The sequence below is a fragment of the Nymphalis io genome, chromosome 26 (genome assembly GCF_905147045.1).
Source record: "Nymphalis io chromosome 26, ilAglIoxx1.1, whole genome shotgun sequence".
Lineage (NCBI taxonomy): Eukaryota > Metazoa > Arthropoda > Insecta > Lepidoptera > Nymphalidae > Nymphalis > Nymphalis io.
Window position 1 is genome coordinate 113,447 of NC_065913.1, and position 25,375 is coordinate 138,821.

The 25,375-nt window shown below is 42.2% G+C and overlaps 1 protein-coding gene and 1 long non-coding RNA gene across 2 annotated transcripts; both read left to right on the forward strand.

Annotated features, from left to right (window-relative positions):
• Positions 1–7,887: 7,887 nt before the first annotated feature.
• Positions 7,888–23,644, forward strand: LOC126778604 (GTP-binding protein 2-like). Its single transcript, XM_050502293.1, has 3 exons — positions 7,888–8,040; positions 23,018–23,179; positions 23,472–23,644. Exons 1-3 carry the CDS (start codon positions 7,909–7,911, stop codon positions 23,583–23,585), a joined length of 408 nt encoding a protein of 135 aa, XP_050358250.1. The 5' UTR covers positions 7,888–7,908; the 3' UTR covers positions 23,586–23,644.
• LOC126778629 (uncharacterized) lies at positions 8,680–9,304 on the forward strand. Its single transcript, XR_007670177.1, has 3 exons — positions 8,680–8,702; positions 9,053–9,158; positions 9,239–9,304. It is a non-coding gene; the product is annotated as an uncharacterized LOC126778629 (long non-coding RNA).
• Positions 23,645–25,375: the final 1,731 nt, after the last annotated feature.

Genomic DNA, 25,375 nt, shown 5'->3' on the forward strand with positions numbered 1-25,375 from the left:
ATAGTTAAGGTAGCTGGTGTCGGCAGGGCGGAGTATTTGCGTCTCCGTGAGAAACAGCATTGATTATAATTGAAACTAATTGACTCTTTTAATCTAATTGTTCGGTGAAACCGTCTCACTGTTTATGTTCTCCTGGTACATTAACAACGTAATCCTAATTCTAAATGTTTGAAACTAATAATAATAATATCCTGGGACATTTTTCACTCACGGCCATCTGATCCCAAATTAAGCTTGTACAAAACTCGTGCTATGGAAACCAGACAACTGATATACTACATATACTACTTTTCTTTTGTAAATACAGAAAATTACACCCAGACTCAAGACAAACAGACATGTTCATGCACACAAATGTCTGTCCTGGGTGGGAATCGAACCCACAACCTTCGGCGTGAAAAGGCAAGTATCTACCAACCGCGCCAAACGTCTCGTCAAAATTAACTCTTTTAAACTAATCGTTCGGTGAGACCGACTCACTGTTTATGATCTCTTGGTACATTAACACTGTAATCCTAACTGAAACTAATTGACTCTTTTAATCTAATCGTTCGGTGAAACCGTCTCACTGTTTATGTTCTCCTGGTACATTAACAACGTAATCCTAATTCTAAATGTTTGAAACTAATAATAATAATAATATCCTGGGACATTTTTCACACACGGCCATCTGATCCCAAATTAAGCTTGTACAAAACTCGTGCTATGGAAACCTGACAACTGATATACTACATATACTACTTTTCTTTTGTAAATACATACTTATACAGAAAAATACACCCAGACTCAGGACAAACAGACATGTTCATGCACACAAATGTCTGTCCTGGGTGGGAATCGAACCCACAACCTTCGGCGTGAAAAGGCAAGTATCTACCAACCGCGCCAAACGTCTCGTCAAAATTAACTCTTTTAATCTAATCGTTCGGTGAGACCGACACACTGTTAGGTTAGGTTAGGACAGGTTAGGTTATATTCGTCCCACCGGCCATGGTGCCGCCCGCGAGCAGGCCCCAAGAGGAGGACGACGGGGGAGCGGTGATTCCGATCACTGAAGCGGAACTGTAGGCGGCTGTCATCAGACTAGGGTCGAAAAAGACAGCCCCTGGGCCCGACGGAATCCCTGGTCGAGCCCTGAAGATCGCGTCGGAGGAACTCGGCGAGAGCATGCGGCGCCTTTTCACCGCATGCTTGTCTCAGGGTAGGTTCCCGCGACGGTGGAAAACGGGCACGCTCGTTCTGATCCGCAAGGACGGGCGTCCGTCCGATCAGCCGTCAGCCTACCGCCCGATCTTGTTGCTCGACGAGGTGAGCAAGCTCTTCGAGCGGGTGCTCGCTGCCCGTCTCGTCGGCAGTATGGAGCCGGGACTCGACGAGCGGCAATACGGGTTCTGTCCCGGCCGCTCGACGCTCGACGCGATCGCCAGGGTGAGGGGCCTGGCCGAGGAGGAGGTGTCTCGGGGCAGGGTTGTGTTGGCAGTGTCGCTGGATATTTCCAATGCCTTCAACACCCTGCCCTGGGAAACGGTGATGGAGGCCCTGCGGTTCAACGGTGTGCCGGGCTACCTGCGGCGTACCGTGGCCGATTACTTCTCGGGCAGGGCGGTGGCCTTCCCGACTGCGGACGGATGGGCCGTCAGGTCGTTGTCGTGCGGTGTTCCGCAGGGGTCGGTACTAGGACCGCTCCTGTGGTGCATCGGCTACGACTGGGTGCTGCGCGGGGCCACGTTGCGGGGGGTCAGCGTCACGTGCTACGCTGACGACACCCTCGTGTCGGCCCGCGGCAGTTCATACCGGGAGGCGGCCTATCGCGCCACGGCTGGAGTGGCGCACGTGGTCCACCGAATCCGCACGCTGGGCCTCGAGGTGGCCCTACACAAAACCGAGGCCCTCGTCTTTCACGGGCCTCGGAACGCGCCACCTCCGGGGGCGGCGATAACAGTGGGTGGAACTTCCATCACCGTCGGGTTGACTATGAAGTACCTGGGACTCGTGCTCGACGGCAGGTGGAAGTTCGAAGAGCACTTCCGGCGCTTGGCCCCAAAGTTGGTGGCTGCAGCCGGGGCGCTAGGGAGGATCCTCCCGAACGTGGGTGGGCCAGGAGGCTCCTGCAGGCGCCTGTACACCGGCGTCGTGCGCTCGATGGCGCTCTACGGGGCGCCGATATGGGCAGACGCTCTGAGCGCCCGTAACGTCGCCTCGCTGCGACGTCCACAGCGAGCGATGGCGCTCAGAGCGGCTCGGGCGTACCGCACGGTGTCGTACATCGCGGCGTGCCTGCTCGCGGGAAGCCCGCCATGGGACCTCGAGGCCGAAGCTAATTCGAGGGTCTATTGGCGGATCAAGGCGGCAGTGAGAGCGGAGGGGGAGAACCGGCCCCACCCACGTGAGGTTCGGATGTGGCGGGAGGAGGCCCGCGAGAGGGTATTCGCCAAGTGGTCGGAGAGACTGGGTGTCCCGAGTGCTAGCCGGGACCTCGTTGCGGCCATTCGGCCGGTGCTAAGGAAGTGGGTCGAGCGCAAGCATGGCCCACCCACGTATCACCTCACACAGCTTTTGACCGGCCACGGTTGTTTTGGCCGGTACCTGTGTGAGATGGTCGGTAGGGAGGCGACGGTGGAGTGCCACCATTGTGGCGGAGGAGCCGTGGATACGGCGGAACACACGCGCGTAGAGTGCCCGGCTTAAGCGGAGCCTCGCGCGGTCCTATCCACGGCCGTAGGTGGAGACCTGTCGCTTCCGGCCGTCGTCGAGAAGATGGCCGGAAGCGAAGAGATCTGGGCGGCAGTGTCCCGGTTCAGCGCATGCGTCATGTCGCAAAAGGAGGAGGCAGAGCGGGAGCGGGAGGACGACGTGGACTCGCTCCCGCAACGAAGAAGGAGACCTCTTCGACGGCGACGTGCCTTCGCAGGCCGGACGCTGCCGCAGAGTTAAGGTGTGGTTGGTGGCGGAGCCAGTCTGTTGATCCGCCGCGGGGCTTGACTTTCCTCCCCGAAAAAAAAAAAAAAAGGTTAGGTTATATTTTCTGGTTACATTTTCTATATAAGTATGTATTTACAAAAGAAAATAAAATTGGTCTAATTTTCTGTATAAGTATGTATTTACAAAAGAAAAGTAGTATATGTAGTATATCAGTTGTCAGGTTTCTAAAGCACGAGTTTTGTACAAGCTTAATTTGGGATCAGATGGCCGTGTGTGAAAAATGTCCCAGGATATTATTATCATTAGTTTCAAAGATTTAGAATTAGGATTACGATGTTAATGTACCAGGAGAACATAAACAGTGAGACGGTTTCACCGAACGATTAGATTAAAAGAGTCAATTAGTTTCAGTTAGGATTACAGTGTTAATGTAGCAGGAGATCATAAACAGTGAGTCGATCTCACCGAACGATTAGATTAAAAGAGTCAATTAGTTTCAGTTAGGATTACAGTGTTAATGTACCAGGAGATCATAAACAGTGAGTCGGTCTCACCGAACGCGGATGGCATTAATCGAAATAACATCAATGTTAAATATATTCGATTTGGCCTTCAGAACATCCGACGCCGACGATTCCGGTGACGAGTGCTACGGGAGTCTACCCCCGGAGCCTCGTTTCGGGAACGTCGAGTACAAACTGCAGCTGGTCTCGCCGTGCGAGCGACGCTTCCAGCACCCGGTGACGCAAGTGAATAATAAATAATATTAAATATATAACATTATATATAACTTAGGTAGCTAACTGGGTAGGTATCACCCACTCATCAGATATTCTACCGCAAAACAGCAGTACTTGGTATTGTTGTGTTCCGGTTTGAAGGGTGAGTGAGACAGTATAATTACAGGCACAAGGGACATAACGTCTCAGTTCCCAAGGTTGGTGGCGCATTTGCGATGTAAGCGATGGTTAACATTTCTTGCAATGCCAATGTTTCCTATTCTATAAAAAAATATATTTATAAGGCTTCGTATCCAGAAGTTTTTGATTCGATTATGATGTAGAGATCCTATACGTGTGTACTCGTAATAAGGAGATGAGGCCTTATCCCAGCTGTGGGTAAAAATGCTGTTACATTTTTAAACAAGTTAAATGATACCTACTCAGTCGGGACAAAAACCGACTTTGTTAATATTATATTGTAATATCATTTATTTTATCCTCAGATAAATATTTTATGGTCAAGAAACTTAGTTGTAATTACAATGGCAGTATAAAATTTGATCTTGAAATTGTAATGACGTCATTGGTTGATGGTATGTGAGCTGTTTGTAGTGCGCAATACAATAATTTTTCTTTTCTACAGGTGAACTCGATAACGGTAGAGGGTGCGCTCGCCTGAACATGTTCAGGCATTTGCACGAAGTGAAAAGTGGTAGGACGTCCTCGCTCAGCCACGAGATACTCGGCTTCGATGCTCAGGTGCGCTAATGATTATTTTGACGTTTATTTAAATTAAGAAAAATCCCCCACCCACTTGCAAAGCCCGGGCAAACACCACTGCACTTTGATGTGCTTAATTAATGGGCACATTGTCAGGAGATCTGCTTTTATGGGATGAAGTATTGCTATGTATATGAATCAACCCGCATTGAAGCTGCAAGTTAGAGCTCCAAATCACAAGTGGAGGGGAGGGCTTAGCCCAGCAGAGGCGTTATTTTTTTATAATAAGTAAATAGAAAAGAAAAGTAAAAGTAAGTCGTACACTAGAAGTGAGATTTGGAAGCATGTAAAGACATTGTTTGCGCCTGAACTCTCTCTAATTTTCACCCTGGGATTATGTAAATGTCTATGTCCCATTGCTGGGCTAATCCCTCTTCTCCCTTTGATGAGGAGCTTATTCCAATACGCTGTTCCAATTTAGTGGTGCTAATCTGGGTTTTAACACGCTATCATTGGTAACGATTTACACATTCTATTCACTACCATCTCGGTTCTCAATAGGATTAAGAGTGTGTGGGAATAGAGACTGTCTGTGCTTGCACGCACACACAAGTACCATTATTAGTCCCATGCAGTTGTCTAAACCGTTCGTATCCGTAACAGCCTGTGAATGTCCCACTGCTGGGCTAAAGGCGGGTTGGTGGAATACACATGTGGCAGAATTTCAGTGAAATTAGACACATGCAGGTTTCCTCACGGTGCTTTCCTTCACCGTCAAGCAGAGATGAATTATAATCACAAATTAAGTACATGAAAATTCAGTGGTGCTCGCCCGGGTTTGAACTCACGATCATCGGTTAAGATTCACGCGTTCTTACCACTGGGCCATCTCGGCTACAAGTTGTCTAAACATTATCTAGTTTTCATACTCATTTTTCAATTATATTAATCTTTGTAAAAGCTTCCGTTATTCTATTATCCAGTTGTATGATGGCGTATGTTACACCCCGTTAACGATAGATGGCGCTCATTCGAAATGTCACATTCCTGAATCGCGCTGTCTAGATATTCGCTAAGAAGTATATATAATGTAGAAGTGATTGTTTTTGTAATCTAATAAATTGTAGTTTCATTTACCTAATCCCAGGTATCAGTGTTGCAGAACTATCGATAGTTTGACCTCGAAAACTATTATCGACAGTACTTCCGAAAGTATCGTCTTGTGTCAATATTGTCGATATTATCGATAGTTACTATAGCTCTCTGTTCACAATACTATTGATAACTCGTTTGCCTGCCTCGTTGGTCTAGTGGCTTGATATAAGACCGCAGACCCCGGAGGTCCTGGGTTCAATACCCAGATCGGGCCAATAAAAAGTTATTGGGTTTTTCTGTTAGAAAATTCTCAGTAGCAGCCCGGAGTCCGGAAGTTGGAAGTGTGTACACTCCCGTGCCTCGGAAAGCACGTAAAGCCGTTGGTCCTGCGCCTGAACTCTTTCCGGTCGTGTCGGGTCGCCGTCCCATCGGATTATGAGAGTTGGGGAGTAGAGAGTGCACCTGAGTTTGTGCACACACTTGTGCACTATAATATCTCCTGCGTAGTTGGCTACTGGTGGTAGGGCTTTGTGCAAGCTCGTCTGGGTAGGTACCACCCACTCATCAGATATTCTACCGCAAAACAGCAATACTTGATATTGTTGTATTCCGGTTTGAAGGGTGAGTGAGCCAGTGTAATTACAGGCACAAGGGACATAAAATCTTAGTTCCCAAGGTTGGTGGCGCATTGGATATGTAAGCGATGGTTGACATTTCTTACAATGCTAATGTCTAAGAGCGTTGGTGACCACTTACCATCAGGTGGCCCACATGCTCGTCCGCCTCCCTATTCTATAAAAAAAAAAAAAATAATCACTCTTGAGATTGGCCGCCGTGGCCGAAATCGGTCTTGAGGACATTATTATTATTATTAATAATATTGATAACAGCAATCCATAGGTATTCATTCGATAGTAACGATTTAATAAAACTTCATTAATAATAGTGTTGTTACTGGGCCTACTACATTACTTATCTTGAGAAAGCAATAATAATAATATAATAATAATAATAATAACCCAACCGACGTATCTTTACGTTGCCGACGTGGTGGGACTTGTTTTTTTTTTTTTATATGTCCGGGATGGCAAATGACTCTACTCCACCTGATGGTAAGTGGTAGTAGAGTCCAAACGCGACGACGGCCAGTACAGTCGGGAAGAATGTTCTGTACTAGCCGTCACCGCCTTGCCGGCCCGCAAGATGCCTCTTTACGCCTCGTTTGAAGGAACCCGGGTTGTAAGAGGAGGGGAACACGTGAGCTGGTAAGGAATTCCATTTTTTGGTAGTTTCTCTTTCACTCTTGTTAAATAAAACCAATACAGGATTCACACTTTACGGTAATAACACCCAATATAACTTATCACACCTCATGTACATGGACGATATAAAACTTTACTCCACTGACAAAAACACGCTGCTTGAGTTAGCAAGCATTACGGAACAGTTCTCAAAAGATATTCATATGAAATTCGGAGTTGACAAGTGCAAAATTCTGTCAATCTCGAAAGGAAAAATCCTTAATAATAGCTACACACTCGAAACTGGTGAACAAATTGAACCAATGGATGAACTAAGCACATATAAATACCTTGGTTTTAAACAATCTAGGCAAATACTACAAACTACGACAAAACAAGAACTGCTTACAAAATTATCGCACCGATTAAATCTCGTATTAAAGACACACCTTAACTCTAAAAACACAATAAAAGCTATTTACACATTTGCCATACCCTTACTTACGTACTCTTTCGGAATAATACAATGGTCAAAAAGTGACATAAAAAAATTGCAGCGTACTATAAACACTCACTTCACTAAATATAGGAAACATCATCCAAAATCTTGTATTCAAAGGCTCACACTACCACGCAAAGAAGGAGGAAGGGGATTAATACACATACACAATTTACACAATAAGCAGATACTCTCACTCAGACCATACTTCCATGATAAATCCGAACACTCACCTCTACATAGACACGCAACAGAAATAGACAAAAAGCTTACACCATTAAACCTACATGACAAAAACACTCAAGTAAACGAACATATCATAAGTACACAACAACAAATGTTGGCATGGACTGAAAATACTACATATACTACTTTTCTTTTGTAAATACATACTTATATAGATAATTACACCCAGACTCAGGACAAACAGACATGTTCATGCACACAAATGTCTGTCCTGGGTGGGAATCGAACCCACGACCTTTGGCATGAAAGGCAAGCAACTACCAACCACGCCAACCGGCTCGTCAAAAAATCAATACATCAATACTATCGAAAAATCATTGATTATCGATAGTCCAAAACTATCGATTTTATCGATAATGGACTATCGACATGCAACACTACCCGGTATTACTTATACCTAAAATGAAAGTCATATAATGTATTACATTCATATAATGTCGTCAACTACGGTTGTTCCGAGCTGATGACAGCGGAGCGCATCGGAGAGAGGAGCGCCAAGCTGGTGTCTTTCCTGGACCTGGCGGGCCACAGCAAGTACCAACGCACCACGCTCCACGGGCTCACGGGTTACTCCCCGCACTACGCCATGCTGGTTGTAAGTATGTTTATTTATTACTAGTTCCCATACGTGTGGGGGGGGGGGGTTCAGATTTTAGGTATCCTAAGTCTTTTTTTTTTTAGAACACATCGGTCTTCTGCTGGCTTTGGACATGCCGTTCTTCGCAGTCATCAACAAGTGTGAACTGGTTAGCAACATCAACGCTGTTGTAGCGAGGCTGGCTCAATTGTTGGAACCCGCTAATAAGGTCAGTGATTTTATTTTAAATAGCATCTATAAAGACTAACTTATAAACTAGGTAATTATTTCTTACATCAATGCTTATGGGTGATGGTGACCACTTACCATCAGGTGGCCCAATTGCCCGTCCGCACACATATAACATAAAGAGAAGCCGGGGGGAAAAAGTTAACAGACAAAGAGATATATTTACTTTCCCATTTATAATATTAGTATATATTGTAATTGGAAACATGCAGGTTTCCTCGCGATGTTCTTCAAGGAGCACGAGATGATAAATCAGGGATGCTGTATAATTTATAGATTTATTTAAATTAAAAGTAATGGTATATATTGGTATTATTACAGAAACCGCGGTTAATAACTGACGAGAATATGGCAAGGAACTGCGTTGCACCGCAAAAGTCGATACTGGACACCATAGACAATCTAGACGAGGAAATCAAAAAGGATGAGGAGTGAGTAGCTTCACAAGCCTTTATTTAACCCGAAGTGTTTCTGGGTGAACTCTTATGTATGACCTTAAAACGAGTTCCATACTATTGGTAATGGTAATAGTATTGTCTATAGCTACGCCAACCACCCTTGCTAGATACTTGCCTTTCACGCCAAAGGTTGTGGATTCGGTTCCCACTCAGGACAGACAATTGTGTGCATTAACATGTCTGTTTTTCCTGAGTCTGTGTGTAATTGTCTATACAATAGTACATCAGTTGTCTGGTTGCCATAGTACAAGCTCTGCTTAGTTTCGGATCAGATATATATATATATATAGTTGACCGCAAATCGCAGTAGTGTCGGCCGGCAGGGTGGCCGTGTTCCCGGTGAGCTGCGTGCGCGGCGCCGGCCTCAACGCGCTGCACGCGTGCCTGCTGGCGCTGGCGCCGCGCCGCGACCTGCAGCGCCCCGAGGACGTGAGTGAACCATATGTTGCGCAGTTGACTAGTATCATTTTTATTAAATTATAAATGTTATAATTTAAGTCACTTTACAGGAGGCGTGCGAGTTTCAAATAGACGAAATTTTCCACGTAGGGGACTCGACGGGGCCCGTCGTAGGGGTCTGATCGCGCGAGGGCGACTCTACGAGGGCGACGAACTTATCATAGGTGCATTGCGTTCTGTTAGTTGTGAGATGAATAGAGCGACGTATATTTAACACCACAAGGACCTCTGGAGTCCGGCGAGTTTGCGGAGATATCCGTGCGCACGATATACCGCAACCGCGTCCCGTGCGGCAGCGTGCGCGCGGGACAGTCGGCGTCGCTGGGCCTGGGTCGCTTCCCGCCGGGACTGCGGCAGGGCATGGTGCTGCTAGCGCGGCCGGGGGGCTACGCCGCGGGACACGAGCGTTCCACCTTCGGAGGCTGTCCGCCCGGGACTTGCAGAGGACGACAGGTGGGTCGCTATGTTGACGCCCGTTAATATAAAAAGTTGTGGGTAGATTGGGTTTTACGCGGGTCACCGTATCGTAGTGACGATGTATTTTTTGATTTTTTTTTGTCTGCAATAAACCGTTGTACGAAACACATGAGTTCTATTCATAGTTCTTCGAGTCGGATAAATAACAAATTAGTTGAAAATAAATTAATCAAATAATGAAATGAAGAGAATATAAAGGAAATAACATACAGATATAAGCAAAACGGCTATTAATACGTGAGTAGTTCCTGTGTGACCAACCAAAAGTTGTTCAGGAGCCAAGACCTGACAAAGTTTAAATAGAAACAAAGTCAAGACTGCTGAGGCCGGGTCGCTGGTACTGCTTGCTGTATGCCAGGTGCTGGGTGTCCGAAGCTGGGTGCCGGGTGTCGGGTGCCGGGTGCCGTTAGTCGTCATTGAAAACCAAGCTTTGCTAGTTCAAGAAGTTACTGCTGGCTGCGAGCATTTCCAGATGAGGAAAGTTTATAAACCGAGGTACTGAGTTTATTTATATAAAAGTGAACGTGAAGTAACGTGAAAAATAAATGATAATTTGAACTTTATAAAAAATCGTAACGGTTTTATAAAAACATTTAGTGAACTAAGTTATAAGTTAATCAACAATTATTTAGTATAATAATTTATTTGAATAGTACAATTTAATAATTAATTGGAAAATTTAATTAATTATACAAACGAACTTTATTATAACAATAAATATGGAAAAATTTATTAAGTACCAAGAAGATCATCGGGGTCAAATACAAAGAAATTTGGCAAACTTTAAAAACTAGAAACTAGACTTGAAATATTAAATGATATTTGGAGTGAGGTTAAGGTCACTCATAAGCAAATAATTGACATAGCTACCCAGGAATCTAAGTTTAATTGTGATTATTTTAGTATGAATATGTATGAGTTAATTGAACAAGAGTATACTGCATATAAATGTGAACTTAAAGATTATTTATTAAAAGTTAAAAGTGTTAACTTATCAGAAAAATCGGAATCATCGACTATAGCTAAAAATGGCAGTTATCCTATTCCTATAAAATTACCGGATATTAAACTACCCGTTTTTTCTGGTAAGTACACGGAATGGCCGACGTTTAGGGATTTATTTGTATCAGTTATTCATAATAATAAGCAATTAGATAATGTTCAAAAATTGCATTATTTAAAAACTAATTTATCGGGAGAAGCCGAACAGCTGTTACGACATATTTCTATTACTGATGCTAATTATATTACGTGTTGGTCACAATTACAAGAGCGATATAATAATAAAAGATTCTTAGTTAATTGTATTTTTAAACGTTTATTCTCGCAAAATAATTTAACCATGCAATCGGCCAATGGTATAAAGAACCTTTTAGACACAACGAAAGATAGTTTAAATGCATTGTCTAATATTGGTATCTGTACCGATTCATGGGATGTGTTACTTATTTATTTAGTTTGTCAAAAGTTAGATTGTGATACCCGCAAACAATGGGAAATAAAATCAAATGAGTTAACCGATGATTTACCTACCTTTTCTCAATTCGAAGAATTTTTAATAAGTCGTTTTAGAGCATTGGAATTCTTGGAACCTACTACAAGTAGATTTAAATCAAATAATTATAATCAACCTAAGGCACATCACGTCTCTTCTGCTTCATCTACCGTATGTCCGTTTTGCTCGGAAAATCATAAAATGTTTTAATGTAAAAAATTTCATCATGCTGATTATAAGACTCGTATAGATTTTGTGCAAAAGCAAAAGCTTTGTTTTAATTGTTTTGGGTCTAACCATAGTGTAAAATCTTGTTTCTTACGTACCTCATGTCGGATCTGTAACCGTAAACACCATACACTACTTCATCCTCAAAAACCAAATCGATCGATCGCGTCTGCGGTACCTGTTAACCATGCTGTTGAGTCAATGCATTTTAGTGATGATCAACCGCAGACTGACCAACCATTGAATATGGTTACTAAAAGTTATTCTAGCAAGGATAAATATACTCAGGTATTATTAGCTACTGCATTAGTCAAGGTCCAAACTAAAAATGGAAGCTACCAACTGCTGAGAGCTTTGCTCGACCAGGGGTCACAGGCCTCATTTATAACAGAATCAGCAGTACAGTTACTTGGAGTCAAGAAAACTTTTGTAAAGAGTTCGGTGTGTGGATTGGGTGGTAATGTTAGTGTGTTGACCTCAAAGGCTATAGTCAATATAGCTATATCATCAATCCATGACACTGAAACTGTAATTGAATTGGGTGCTCATGTTTTGAGCAGATTAACATCGTTTTTACCAATCAAACCAATAGTCATGAATAACTGGCCTGAACTTAAAAATTTGAAGTTAGCAGATCCAAATTACCACACTCCTGGTAAAATCGATATTTTATTGGGGAGTGATGTCTATGGAAAAATAATAGAGGAAGGTCTCCTTCGTAGCCCTTATGGCACCACCATAGCACAGAAGACTAATTTGGGTTGGGTACTGTCAGGTCAAGTTCGCTGCCAACGCTCAGAAATCCGGACGGATCGCTAGCTCACAGTCCGCAAGAGCAAGCTGATCTCCTGGCTAAACTCTTTGCCGACAATTCCGTCATCGATGATTGTAGTGCACTGCCACCTACAATACCTGCATGTGGCCATACGATGCCTGACATTAAAATCAGGCAACGTGATGTGCGTGCGGAGCTGCAATCACTTGATGTACGGAAAGCTAGCGGTCCCGATGGAATACCAGCCATAGTGCTGAAGAAGTGTGCAGCGGAGCTGTCTCCTGTGTTAACGCGCCTGTTCCAACTTTCTCTCTCTTCGGGAAGTGTGCCGGAGGCTTGGAGAAGAGCTAATGTGCAAGCGGTTCCCAAAAAAGGGGATCGGTCTGACCCGGCAAATTATCGGCCAATAGCTATCACCTCAGTACTTTGTAAGGTGATGGAACGGATTTTAAACAACCAACTGATCCATTACCTAGAAGATCACTGTCTAATTAATGATCGTCAGTACGGGTTTCGACCAAAACGGTCCACAGGTGATCTTCTAGCGTACGTAACACACCTCTGGGGTGAAGCTATCGACAAGCATGGAGAATCGTTGGCTGTCAGCCTCGATATCTCCAAGGCTTTCGACAGGGTCTGGCACAGAAGTCTTCTCTCCAAGCTACCGGCATATGGTCTGCCTGCTCAGCTATGCACCTGGATTGCCAGCTTCCTACACAAGCGTAGCCTTCGTGTTTTAGTAGATGGTTGCGCTTCACAATTCTATGTAGTGAATGCTGGGGTTCCCCAGGGATCTGTGCTATCTCCCACACTCTTTCTTTTGCATATCAATGATATGCTCTCCCTTGGGAACATACATTGCTATGCAGATGATAGTACAGTGCATGGTGGATACCACGGACGCGCAGTGGCTGGGCGGGCGGAAACTGAGGAGAGGCGGGAGAATCTTGTCATTGAACTCGATAGGACGTTAGATCTCATCGCCAAATGGGGCTCTGATAATCTTGTTGAGTTTAATGCCAAGAAAACACAGGTATGCGCTCTCACGGTGAAAAAGTCAACATTTTCCCCTCTTCCCTCCCTCTGTGGTACTCCGCTGGTGATGCAAAGCAAAATCGCCATGCTGGGGATTGACGTTCGCTGCGACCTTAGTCCAAGGGATTACATCGAGGCTGTTATAAAAACAGCTTCACGGAAACTCGGAGTTCTGAACAAGGTGCGGCGCTTTTTCACGCCACAACAACTGTGCCTGCTGTACAAAAGACAGGTACGGTCTTGCGTGGAATATTGCTCGCACCTTTGGGATGGCTCCGCTAAGTACCTAATGGAGGCCTTGGACCGATTGCAGCGACGTGCCGTACGCATTATTGGCGACGTAAAGGTCACAAACACCCTTGAACCTTTACAATTGCGTCGTGAGATAGCAGCACTGAGCGCTTTCTATCGACTGTATCACGGCGAGTGCTCTGAGGAATTATTCTCTCTAATTCCTGCTTCCCCCTTCCTTCTTAAGTCCACGCGAGCTGGTTCTCGATGTCACCGCCTAACTGTGACATCAATTCCATCGCGAACAAAGAAATTTGGCAACTCCTTTCTTTGTCGCACTTCCAAAAAATGGAATTCCTTACCAGCTCACGTATTCCCCTCCTCTTACAACCCGGGTTCCTTCAAACGAGGCGTGAAGAGGCATCTTGCGGGCCGGCAAGGCGAAGGTGGCTAGTGCAGAACGTTTTTCCCGTCTGTACTGGCCGTCGTCGCGTTTGGACTCTACTACCACTTACCATCAGGTGGAGTAGAGTCATTTGCCCTCCCGGCGATATAAAAAAAAAAAAATATTTCACCTACCACTCACAGTATATTTGTGAATTTACATACACAAATGAGCGATGATGAACTTCTCAAGAAGTTTTGGGAACTAGAAGCAGAACCTACCGATAAAATAAATCAACGCTTAACACCAGAGGAACAAAAATGTGAAGATTTGTTTGCGACCACAACAAAAAGAGACTGTAAAGGACGATATATAGTAAGATTGCCTTTTACAAAAGAAACCCCAGCATCAAAATATGGAAATTTAAGAGAAATAGCTGTGCGCAGGTTTTATGGACAAGAAAAAGGATTAATCAGAAATAGAGATTTGAAAAAACAATATGATGACACTATTGAAGAATACTTGCAATTAGGTCATATGGAACAAATCAAATTTAATAAAAATACAGAAGCTGTTTACTTGCCACATCATGCAGTGATTCGTGAAGATAAGGCTACAACAAAAGTGAGAGTAGTCTTTGATGCATCATGTAAGGGTGAGAATGGCATTTCTCTTAATGACGATCTCATGATAGGACCACGTCTACAACCAGATCTACGACATTTAATTATGAAATTTCGCCTAGGTCCAATTTGCCTTGTCGCGGATATTGTGAAGATGTACAGAATGGTTAAAGTAGCTCAACAGGATGTGGACTATCAAAGACTCGTTTGGCGCAGAAATCCAGAGGATGACTTAAAAGATTACAGACTTCTTCGCGTTACCTTTGGCACACCCACAGCTCCCTATCTAGCAGTCAAAACATTACATAACATGGTATCCACCATGCACTGTACTATCATCTGCATAGCAATGTATGTTCCCAAGGGAGAGCATATCATTGATATGCAAAAGAAAGAGTGTGGGAGATAGCACAGATCCCTGGGGGACCCCAGCATTCACTACATAGAATTGTGAAGCGCAACCATCTACTAAAACACGAAGGCTACGCTTGTGTAGGAAGCTGGCAATCCAGGTGCATAGCTGAGCAGGCAGACCATATGCCGGTAGCTTGGAGAGAAGACTTCTGTGCCAGACCCTGTCGAAAGCCTTGGAGATATCGAGGCTGACAGCCAACGATTCTCCATGCTTGTGTGTTGCACCCCAGAGGTGTGTTACGTACGCTAGAAGATCACCTGTGGACCGTTTTGGTCGAAACCCGTACTGACGATCATTAATTAGACAGTGATCTTCTAGGTAATGGATCAGTTGGTTGTTTAAAATCCGTTCCATCACCTTACAAAGTACTGAGGTGATAGCTATTGGCCGATAATTTGCCGGGTCAGACCGATCCCCTTTTTTGGGAACCGCTTGCACATTAGCTCTTCTCCAAGCCTCCGGCACACTTCCCGAAGAGAGAGAAAGTTGGAACAGGCGCGTTAACACAGGAGACAGCTCCGCCGCGCACTTCTTCAGCACAATGGCTGGTATTCCATCGGGACCGCTAGCTTTCCGTATATACTTGGAATAGATCAACAGATAAATTCGTATATTCAGTACATCTAGAAGAACAAATTATTCCAGTTACTAAACGACGTGTGATTTCGGATATATCTAAGCTTTATGATCCACTTGGATGGATTTCGCCGTGTATTATACCAGCAAAAATTTTAATCCCAAAATTGTGGATGTCAGGTATCTCGTGGGACGAGGAGTTACCATCTTCGTTGAAAAAGGAATGGGAAGAGTATCGCAAGAGTTTAAAAAAAAATGTCTGAAATCGAAATAAAGCGTTGGATTGGACTCCAATCAACTTATTCAAAATTAGAATTGCATGGATTTAGTGACGCATCAAATGCAGCCTATGCTGCTGTTGTTTATGCAAGAGTGCTCGATAAAGACGGACGAATTAATGTAAACTTGTTCACGTCCAAAACAAAAGTAGCACCAATAAAGCAAATATCAATACCTCGATTAGAGCTGTGTGGTGCAACGTTACTTACAAAATTATTAAAAGAAGTCGCAACAATGCTACACGTAGAACCATCCAATATACATGCGTGGACCGATTCGACAATAGTGCTGGCATGGCTGCGTGGCCACCCTAGTCGATGGAAAACTTTTGTAGCGAATAGAGTATCAGATATATTGACAACACTTGAAAGTAATCAATGGTCACATGTTAAGTCTGGTGAAAACCCAGCAGACATCGCGTCACGTGGGATGACTCCTAGTGACTTACAAAACAATATTTTATGGATGAACGGACCCAGTTGGCTCTGTAATGATATTGTACATTATGACAAACCAGATGTCGGTACTAATTTAGAAGAAAGGAAAATTAAAGCTTATTGTATTAATATAAATGAAACGTTTCAATCACATTGTGAAAGATTTTCGCGATTAAAAAGAATGATTCGAGTAATTGCCGTGGAGTACCGGCTTAGAATAGTACTCCCCCAATCTCATCCCGTGGGTGTCGTAAGAGGCGACTGAGGGACGGGGAAAAGGGGGGATGGGCAGCAGCGTCTCGCAAGTTTGGGAGGCCGCGTCTGACAAAACTTAATCTTATATTAATCTTTGTAAAAGCTTCCGTTATTCTATTATCCAGTTGTATGATGGCGTATGTTACACCCCGTTAACGATAGATGGCGCTCATTCGAAATGTCACATTCCTGAATCGCGCTGTCTAGATATTCGCTACGGAGTGTATATAGTGTAGAAGTGATTGTTTTTGTAATCTAATAAATTGTAGTTTCATTTACCTAATCCCAGGTATCAGTGTTGCAGAACTATCGATAGTTTGACCTCGAAAACTATTATCGACAGTACTTCCGAAAGTATCGTCTTGTGTCAATATTGTCGATATTATCGATAGTTACTATAGCTCTCTGTTCACAATATTATTGATAACTCGTTTGCCTGCCTCGTTGGTCTAGTGGCTTGATATAAGACCGCAGACCCCGGAGGTCCTGGGTTCAATTCCCAGGTCGCGCCAATAAAAAGTTATTGGGTTTTTCTGTCAAAAAATTCTCAGTAGCAGCCCGGAGTCTGGAAGTTGGAAGTGTGTACACTCCCGTGCCTCGGAAAGCACGTAAAGTCGTTGGTCCTGCGCATGAACTCTTTCCGGTCGTTTCGGATCGCCGTCCCATCGGATTATGAGAGTTAGGGAACAGAGAGTACACCTGTGTTTGCGCACACACTTGTGCACTATAATATCTCCTGCGTAGTTGGCTAATCTCTCTTGAGATTGGCCGCCGTAGCCGAAATCGGTCTGGAGGACATTATTATTATTAATACTATTGATAACAGCAATCCATAGGTATTCATTCAATAGTAACGATTTAATAAAACTTCATTAATAATAGTGTTGTTACTGGGCCTACTACATTACTTATCTTGAGAAAGCAATAATAATATAATAATAAAAATGATAACCCCACCGACGTATCTTCACATTGCCGACGTGGTGGGGCTTGTGCGCTTCAATGATTCTTAGGGCTATGTCAATAGAGCTACTCATGTTGGATTGGCCTAAGATGAGAAGTCAGACCAAGAGAGATACAACCCAAGCCAAGGTGGAACAGCGTACGCCGAGGGCTCCATGGCTAAGGGGGTGCTTAGTCGTTAGTATGCGAACTTTAGAGACAAGGGGACCTCTAATTTAATTTACCCTTATCACAGTGAATGCAGGGCTCTGCTGTGATTGACTTTTATGTCCCTAGCTACTCGTGGGAATAATATGATAACTAGGTCTAAAACTAAAAAATATATACAGGCGAACGAGCCATCGTTAGAAGAAGAGTCCACGCAGACTTCTAATTCATCCTCCAAATCTTTATTCCCATCAATACCCTCTTCATCACCAATTTTGTATGCATCTTCACCAAATTCATCATCAACCGGTGCTCAACTGGCGGATGTTACACAGGAGACAAATTTTGTCAGTGAACCTGTGCCCACCACCAGTAGCGTAATAAAACGTATAAAATGGAGTATGGAAATAAATAAGTTCATCCTACGTACCTACCTATATCTTACAAATTTAGAATCAGACACAAATTCATATCTTTCTTCATTACATATAAAATTTATAGATAAATATCCACATATGGAAGTAAGCAGACAGAGAATTGGTGACCAACGTAGAGCTATTATACAAAAGAAATTATTATCACAAGAAACCATTGATCAGATTTACGATGAAGTTAGAACAGAATTGCAAGTAATCCAAACTCAGATACAACAAAACGCCACAAATCTTAAAACATCCCTTAACACACTAACAGGAAAACGTATGAAATGGACAAATGAATGCAATGAAGCAATTATTAGGATTTATTTCAAAATAACACAATTAGAGACTAATAAGACCGCTTATAGAAAACGTTTGTATGAAGAGTTTATAAACTTATACCCAGAGTTTACACACATTACTGAGCAAAGATTAGCGGATCAACGAAGGGCAATAATAAATAATAAATATATTGAACAAGATAGATTAACACTGATTAAACAACAAGTAGCAGATGAATTACATTATACACACACACTAACGGAAGACACAGATAATGAACATTTACAAACAACAGAACAAAGTAATATTACACACTACGATGCATTCAAATCTAATTCAGAAACAAACTCACAAGCTAGGAAAATGCAAAACACTACAGTTACAAGCACTGATTCCGTTACATCAACCCCTATCGATGAACAAAACATAGAAAGTATCACCCACGATCATGATATGACTTTAGAAGAAAACACTGAAATAGAGAACACATTCGTGCTTGCTCTAGAACATTTTTGTGATACTGAACCAACTAGCAGACCATACATTCCTAAACAAAGGTCTTCTAAAAAGTTTTCATTAATAATGAAATACATAGATACGATGATACTGACAAAATTTGTAAACACTGATACTGATTTTATCACTCTACAGACAATAATTTACTGTGCAGCATGGACAGCAGCTAAATGTAATGGGGGCAAGAATGACATTCTTAACACAAAACAACCACCAAAACAAATCATACAGAAAACCTAGTTGGCAAAGAAGATTAGAAAATAAAATAAGGAAGTTGCGAGCCAATATAGGCAGGTTAACACAATTTATTAGAGGAAATAGAAACCCAAAAGTAGTAGCTGCAGTAGAACTCATAAAGACACAATATCAATCACACGCACAATATGAAAATACCAACACGCATATAGAACACTTCTTAGATACCTTAAAACAGAAACTCAATGCAGCAGCTAGTAGACTTAAGAGATATTTGACGTGTACTGCCCGTAAAATAGAAAACAAAACATTTGCTAACAATGAAAAAATCTATAGAAATTTATTATCTAACTGCAAAGATAATGAGCAAAATCTAGAAATACCTCCCCCTGAAATATTTCGACAATTCTGGGCTAAGACATGGGAAAACCCCATAGAACATAATGAACATGCAGACTGGGTTAACGAAATAACTACACATATTCCAAAGATGGAGTTCAACTTCATTTCACATTCACCAATAGAAACATTTATAGATGTCATCAAACGAATGCACAATTGAAATCCCCAGGCTCAGAAAATATTCACAATTATTGGTACAAGAAATTTAGTAGCATACACTCATACATACATAAGTACTTAAATACATTCATTCAATCACCACATTTACTACCGAAGTATATAACACATGGAATCACATACTTAGTACATAAAGATAAACATGATACCACAAATCCAGATAAATACCGACCAATAACTTGCTTACAAACCATATATAAAATTTTATCAGCTTGCATAAGTGAAGAAATATACAAACATTTAACTAAACATAATATATTAACCGAACAGCAAAAGGGGTGTAGAAAAAATAGCCAAGGTTGTAAGGAGCAGCTTATTTTTGATGCAATCATTTTAAGTAGTGCGGTAAAATCAAAATCAGATATCCATACTATGTTTATTGATTATCAAAAAGCCTTTGATTCAGTCCCGCATAGCTGGTTATTGTATGTCTTAAAATTGTATAAAATAAACCCAACCCTCATATCATTTCTTCAAAATTCTATGCAAAACTGGCAAACTGTATTAAAAATAAAACAATCGTCCATGAAATCTCTAACTACTGAACCAATTCGTATCCAACGAGGAGTTTTTCAAGGAGACGCTCTGAGCCCCCTCTGGTTTTGCTTGGCTTTAAATCCTCTTTCACTCTTGTTAAATAAAACCAATACAGGATTCACACTTTTCGGTAATAACACCCAATATAACTTATCACACCTCATGTACATGGACGATATAAAACTTTACTCCACTGACAAAAACACGCTGCTTGAGTTAGCAAGCATTACGGAACAGTTCTCCAAAGATATTCATATGAAATTCGGTGTCGACAAGTGCAAAATTCTATCAATCTCGAAAGGAAAAATCCTTAATAATAGCTACACACTCGAAACTGGTGAACAAATTGAACCAATGGATGAACTAAGCACATATAAATACCTTGGTTTTAGACAATCTAGGCAAATACTACAAACTACGACAAAACAAGAACTGCTTACAAAATTCTCGCACCGATTAAATCTCGTATTAAAGACACACCTTAACTCTAAAAACACAATAAAAGCTATTAACACATTTGCCATACCCTTACTTACGTACTCTTTCGGAATAATACAATGGTCAAAAAATGACATAAAAAAATTGCAGCGTACTATAAACACTCACTTCACTAAATATAGGAAACATCATCCAAAATCTTGTATTCAAAGGCTCACACTACCACGCAAAGAAGGAGGAAGGGGATTAATAGACATACACAATTTACACAATAAGCAGATACTCTCACTCAGACCATACTTCCATGATAAATCTGAACACTCACCTCTACATAGACACGCAACAGAAATAGACAAAAAGCTTACACCATTAAACCTACATGACAAAAACACTCAAGTAAACGAACATATCATAAGTACACAACAACAAATGTTGGCATGGACTGAAAAAACAGTGCATGGGAGGCACCGAGCCTAGTTGAACCAACCCCACGTCGACAAAGAGAAGTCGAACGAATGGCTCAAACGAGGTGAACTGTTCCCTGAGACCGAAGGTTTTATGCTCGCCATTCAAGACCAAATAATAGCAACTCGTAACTATAGGAAGTACATAATGAAGGATAATAATCAACCTACTGACTTATGTAGACAATGTAACGCAGCCTCTGAAACTATTCAGCACATAACGGGGGCTTGCAAATCTCTCGCACAGACCGATTATAAGCATCGACATGATCAAGTGGCTGCAATCATACACCAACATTTAGCATACAAATATAAACTTATAACAGAAATGAATCCATATTACAAATGTAAACCGGAAAGTGTATTAGACACTAGAAACCACAAAATCTACTGGGATAGAACAATAATAACTGACAAAACTATCTGTTATAATAGACCAGATATTACCGTTCATGATAAAATCAATAGAATCGTTTATCTTATCGATATAGCCGTTCCTAATTCACATAACATACAAACCACAATATCTGAAAAGTTAAGTAAATATCAAGATCTCGCCATAGAAATTAAAACGCAATGGAAAGCACAAACAGTACACATAGTCCCAATAGTCCTATCATCCACAGGTATCGTGCCAAAATCCTTGACACAAAGTCTGAACACCTTACAAATGCCAGCGTATATCCTCCATATACTTCAAAAAGCCATAATCCTTAACACCTGCCGTATCACCCGAAAGTTTATATCATCATCCACTTTATCATCAACGTTTTTAATATAAGCAACACTCCTTAACGCTTGGCTGCAGCCCGCGTTTTCGGTTTAAACCCTTCGAACGAAGAGAAACTTTAAAAGTTAAATAGAAATAATAATAATAATAATAATATTGGACATTATTCACACACGGTCATCTAATCACAAATTAAGCAGAGCTTGTGTTATGGAAACCAGACAACTGATATACTACATATACTACTTTTATTTTGTAAATACATACTTATATAGATAATTACACCCAGACTCAGGACAAACAGACATGTTCATGCACACAAATGTCTGTCCTGGGTGGGAATCGAACCCACGACCTTTGGCATGAAAGGCAAGTAACTACCAACCATGCCAACCGGCTCGTCAAAAAATCAATACGTCAATACTATCGAAAAATCATTGATTATCGATAGTCCAAAACTATCGATTTTATCGATAATGGACTATCGACATGCAACACTACCTGGTATTACTTATACCTAAAATGAAAGTCATATAATGTATTACATTCATATAATCAGGGTAATGTCGTCAACTACGGTTGTTCCGAGCTGATGACAGCGGAGCGCATCGGAGAGAGGAGCGCCAAGCTGGTGTCTTTCCTGGACCTGGCGGGCCACAGCAAGTACCAACGCACCACGCTCCACGGGCTTAAGGGTTACTCCCCGCACTACGCCATGCTCGTTGTAAGTATGTTTATTTATTACTAGTTCCCATACGTGTGGGGGGGGTTTCAGATTTTAGGTATCCTAAGTCTTTTTCTATAGCCCTGATAACGTGTTTTCAAATTATTATTAGGTAAGGATTTTTTTGGAGTCCTGACATATCAAACCAAAAGTTAATTTTCATTTTATTGAATAAATATCTTATCTTAATAATACATTTTTACAAACAGCTCAAAATCAAAATAATTTATTCAGGTAATAATATATAAACCTAACACCGGCTCAAACTGTAGATCCTACTAAAAATAATCGGCAAAAAACTAAACTCTTTTGCTACAATTAAACTATGTAAGAGTTTAAACACAATTTTTTATCATATTTATAAACCCTTATCGAGCAATACGTCTTATTAATGAAAGTTTTTTAAGAGAGAGAGTTGGTTCCTCCTAACTGGCCTAGGCCAGTCTGGGTACGGGCCGCGGGGTTGCCCCCTAATCTGTCGTGTCTTTAATTTTTGGCCCGAGGGGCCAAGGTCACAGCGACCCAGTGGCTGTAAGTTTTTTAATTCAGCTACAAGATAATATTATAGATGGCACTGTAGTCATATTATCAACTTATACTATAAAGTTTTTTTTTTATTTCTAGATTTCGGCAACAGCCGGTATAACTCGCATCACAGAAGAACACATCGGTCTTCTGCTGGCTTTGGACATGCCGTTCTTCGCAGTCATCAACAAGTGTGAACTGGTTAGCAACATCAACGCTGTTGTAGCGAGGCTGGCTCAATTGTTGGAACCCGCTAATAAGGTCAGTGATTTTATTTTAAATAGCATCTATAAAGACTAGCTTATAAACTAGGTTATTATTTCTTACATCAATGCTTATGGGTGATGGTGACCACTTACCATCAGGTGGAAGTTTAACAGACAAACAGATATATTTACTTTCCAATTTATAATATTAGTATATATTGTAATTGGAAACATGCAGGTTTCCTCGCGATGTTCTTCAAGGAGCACGAGATGATAAATCAGGGATGCTGTACAATTTATAGATTTATTTAAATTTAAATTAATGGTATATATTGGTTTTATTAAAGAAACCGCTGTTAATAACTGACGAGAATATGGCAAGGAACTGCGTTGCGCCGCAAAAGTCGATACTGGACACCATAGACAATCTAGACGAGGAAATCAAAAAGGATGAGGAGTGAGTAGCTTCACAAGCCTTTATTTAACCCGAAGTGTTTCTGGGTGAACTCTTATGTATGACCTTAAAACGAGTTCCATACTATTGGTAATGGTAATAGTATTGTCTATAGCTACGCCAACCACCCTTGCTAGATACTTGCCTTTCACGCCAAAGGTTGTGGGTTCGGTTCCCACTCAGGACAGACAATTGTGTGCATAAACATGTCTGTTTTTCCTGAGTCTGTGTGTAATTGTCTATACAATAGTATATCAGTTGTCTGGTTGCCATAGTACAAGCTCTGCTTAGTTTCGGATCAGATATATATATATATATATATATATAGTTGAACGCAAATCACAGTAGTGTCGGCCGGCAGGTGGCCGTGTTCCCGGTGAGCTGCGTGCGCGGCGCCGGCCTCAACGCGCTGCACGCGTGCCTGCTGGCGCTGGCGCCGCGCCGCGACCTGCAGCGCTCCGAGGACGTGAGTGAACCATATGTTGCGCAGTTGACTAGTATCCTTTTTATTAAATTATAAATGTTATAATTTATGTCACTTTACAGGAGGCGTGCGAGTTTCAAATAGACGAAATTTTCCACTTAGGGGACTCGACGGGGCCTGTCGTGGGGGGACTGCTCGCGCGAGGGCGACTCTACGAGGGCGACGAACTTATCATATGTGCGTTGCGTTCTGTTAGTTCTGAGATGAATAGAGCGACGTATATTTAACACCCCCCCCCCCCCGGATTTCTGGAGTCCGGCGAGTTCGCGGAGATATCCGTGCGCACGATATACCGCAACCGCGTCCCGTGCAGCAGCGTGCGCGCGGGACAGTCGGCGTCGCTGGGCCTGGGTCGCTTCCCGCCGGGACTGCGGCAGGGCATGGTGCTGCTAGCACGGCCGGGGAGCTACGCCGCGGGACACGAGCGGCCCACCTTCGGAGGCTGTCCGCCCGGGACTTGCAGAGGACGACAGGTGGGTCGCTAATTCAAACCTTATTACTAAATACAAACTTACATGTATTTAAGACAGAATATATATACGCGGCCAGTAGTGCCAACCCGCATTGGAGCAGCGTGGTGTAATAAGCTGCTCCAGTGCGGTTTGGTAGAATACACATGTGGCAGAATTTCAGTGAAATTAGACACATGCAGGTTTCCTCACGATGTTTTCCTTCATCGTAAAGTACGAGATGAATTATAATCACAAATTAAGTACATGAAAATTCAGTGGTGCCTGGATCATCTCGGCTGTTTTTTTAGAATATTAGCACAGACTGTGCAATATAATATGTAATGCGGTCATGAATTAAATTTGATTGAATAAAACAGGCATCCGTGCATGTCCTGAGACACTCCACGGCCATCTACCCAGGGTTCCAGTGCTCTGTGCATATCGGGAACGTGCGTCAGACGGCCATTATCGAGGTAACGAATACATACATCAAACTCACTTTGCGGAGTGGAATTAAATAGTTTAATTTTGGTATAATTTGTGGTGTTGCGTAAAATACTTAAGTATGATAATGATATTTATTTTTTTATGTTATATTCCTGTTTAGCGGTAGAATATCTGATGAGTGGGTGGTACCTATCCAGGCGGGTTTGCACAATGCCCTTACCACCAGTTACCACACACTCATAATATATTCTGCCGCCAAACAGCAATAGCATTGTTGTTGGTGAGTAAAAAACTGGTGAGTAAAAAAACGAGGGACATAACATCTTAGTTCCCAAGGTTGGTGACGCATTGGTGATGTAAGCGATGGTTAATATTTATTGCGGTGTCAATGTCTATGGGCGGTGGTGACCACTT

Bases quoted from the DNA above. Each gene is read 5' to 3' on its own strand.
- LOC126778604 (XM_050502293.1), top strand. From the start codon at position 7,909: ATGACAGCGGAGCGCATCGGAGAGAGGAGCGCCAAGCTGGTGTCTTTC. The intron at 8,041-23,017 runs GTAAGTATGTTT...TTTTATTTCTAG, and splicing joins CGCACTACGCCATGCTGGTT to ATTTCGGCAACAGCCGGTAT. The intron at 23,180-23,471 runs GTCAGTGATTTT...GTTTTATTAAAG, and splicing joins TGTTGGAACCCGCTAATAAG to AAACCGCTGTTAATAACTGA.